The sequence below is a fragment of the Eimeria mitis genome, genomic scaffold (genome assembly GCF_000499745.2).
Source record: "Eimeria mitis Houghton genomic scaffold, Emh_scaff692, whole genome shotgun sequence".
Taxonomy (NCBI): Eukaryota; Apicomplexa; class Conoidasida; order Eucoccidiorida; family Eimeriidae; genus Eimeria; species Eimeria mitis.
The window spans coordinates 14,720-16,013 of record NW_013575017.1 but is presented as its reverse complement, the minus strand read 5'-3'; the positions used below and the strand labels follow the sequence as shown (position 1 = coordinate 16,013).

The 1,294-nt window shown below is 51.7% G+C and overlaps 1 protein-coding gene across 1 annotated transcript in view; it reads right to left on the bottom strand.

Moving 5' to 3' along the window:
- EMH_0019940 (uncharacterized protein) overlaps positions 1 to 1,294 on the bottom strand; it is a gene marked incomplete at both ends in the record, with an annotated part of 2,059 nt that overhangs the window by 180 nt on the left and 585 nt on the right. Inside the window, one exon of the mRNA XM_013501463.1 lies at positions 329 to 684. Within this exon, the coding sequence (XP_013356917.1) occupies positions 329 to 684 (356 nt within the window). The remainder of the gene's footprint in view (positions 1 to 328; positions 685 to 1,294) is intronic.

The window sequence follows — 1,294 nt, the reverse complement described above, 5'->3', positions numbered from 1 at the left end:
GGGGGGGGGGGCCCAGAGGGGCTGGTGCTGCAGCTGCTAGAGGGGGGGTCGGGGATCTCGTTGGGTGTTGTATCGTCTGCTGCTGCTGCTTCTGCTGCTGCTGCTGCTGCTGCAGCAGGAGCAGCAGCAGGAGAAGGTGAGGATACACCCCAGTAGCCTGCTGCTTGTTCTTTGTCTAGCTGCTGCAGCAGCAGAGGGTGTATTCCCTTTAGGGCCCCGTTTGTACCCACCGGCATGAATAGAGGGGTGTTTACTTCTCCATGAGGGAGAGACAAAACTGCTGCTCTTGCTCGTTTGTATTGTGCTTCTATTTTAAACTGTAGGGGACCTGGTCGAGGCCATTCTGCTGCTGCTGCTGCTGCTGCTGCCTCCTGTTCTGCTGCTGCTGCACGCTCTGATGCCGATGCTGTACTCAACACCGCAAGAGTATCATCATACCCCTGCTGCTGCTCTTGTTGCTGCTGTGAAACACCTGCAGCACCAGCTGCAGCACCAGCAGCAGCAGCAGCAGCAGCAGGAGGAGCAAGTGAAGACGATGCCTCAGCTGTACATACACCTGGAGACCCCTCAACCGAGGGGGGCCCCTTGACGCTCTCGGGGGCCCCTGAAGCCGTCAGGGGGCCCCCACCCTGTTCTGGGTTGGGTACAGGTAAGACAGGCGAGGAGGGGGCCCCCTCCATCTTGCTGCGGTGCAGCAGAGAACCAACAGCTGCAGCAGCAGAAGAAGAAAGTTATAGGTTGTGTTTTTTTTTGCATGCAAAGAGCAGCAGCAGCAGCAGCTGGAGCAGCAGCAACTGCAGCAGCAGCAGCAGCAGCAGCAGTAGCGACGCAGTGAGGTGTATAGGCAGCTAGGCGGATCCAGCGACCCCACAGCGGTGCCGGCGTTGTTTTATTTCTTTTTTTTTGTTTTTTTATTTATTTATTTATACAAATATTGTTTTTATTTATTTAATTACTCCATAAAGAAAAAGACAAATGAAGAATTCAGTGCTGCTGCATGCGCAGCAGCAACAAGGAATCGATGCTCATCGGGGCTGCGGTGTACATACACCTGAGAGAGCAGCAGCAGCAGCAGCAGAAGCAGCAGCAGCAGCAGCGGGTAAATTTAATTAAAAATAATTAAATAAACTAAAATATTAAAATAAAATAAATAAAATAAATATTTTAACAAACACAGAGACACAAAGCCAACAAAAACAGCACACATATACAGCATCGAATGGGGTGTATAGGCAGCTCGTCTACACCGCTGCGGTGTATGCTGAGGTGTATGTACACCCCAACGCAGTGTATG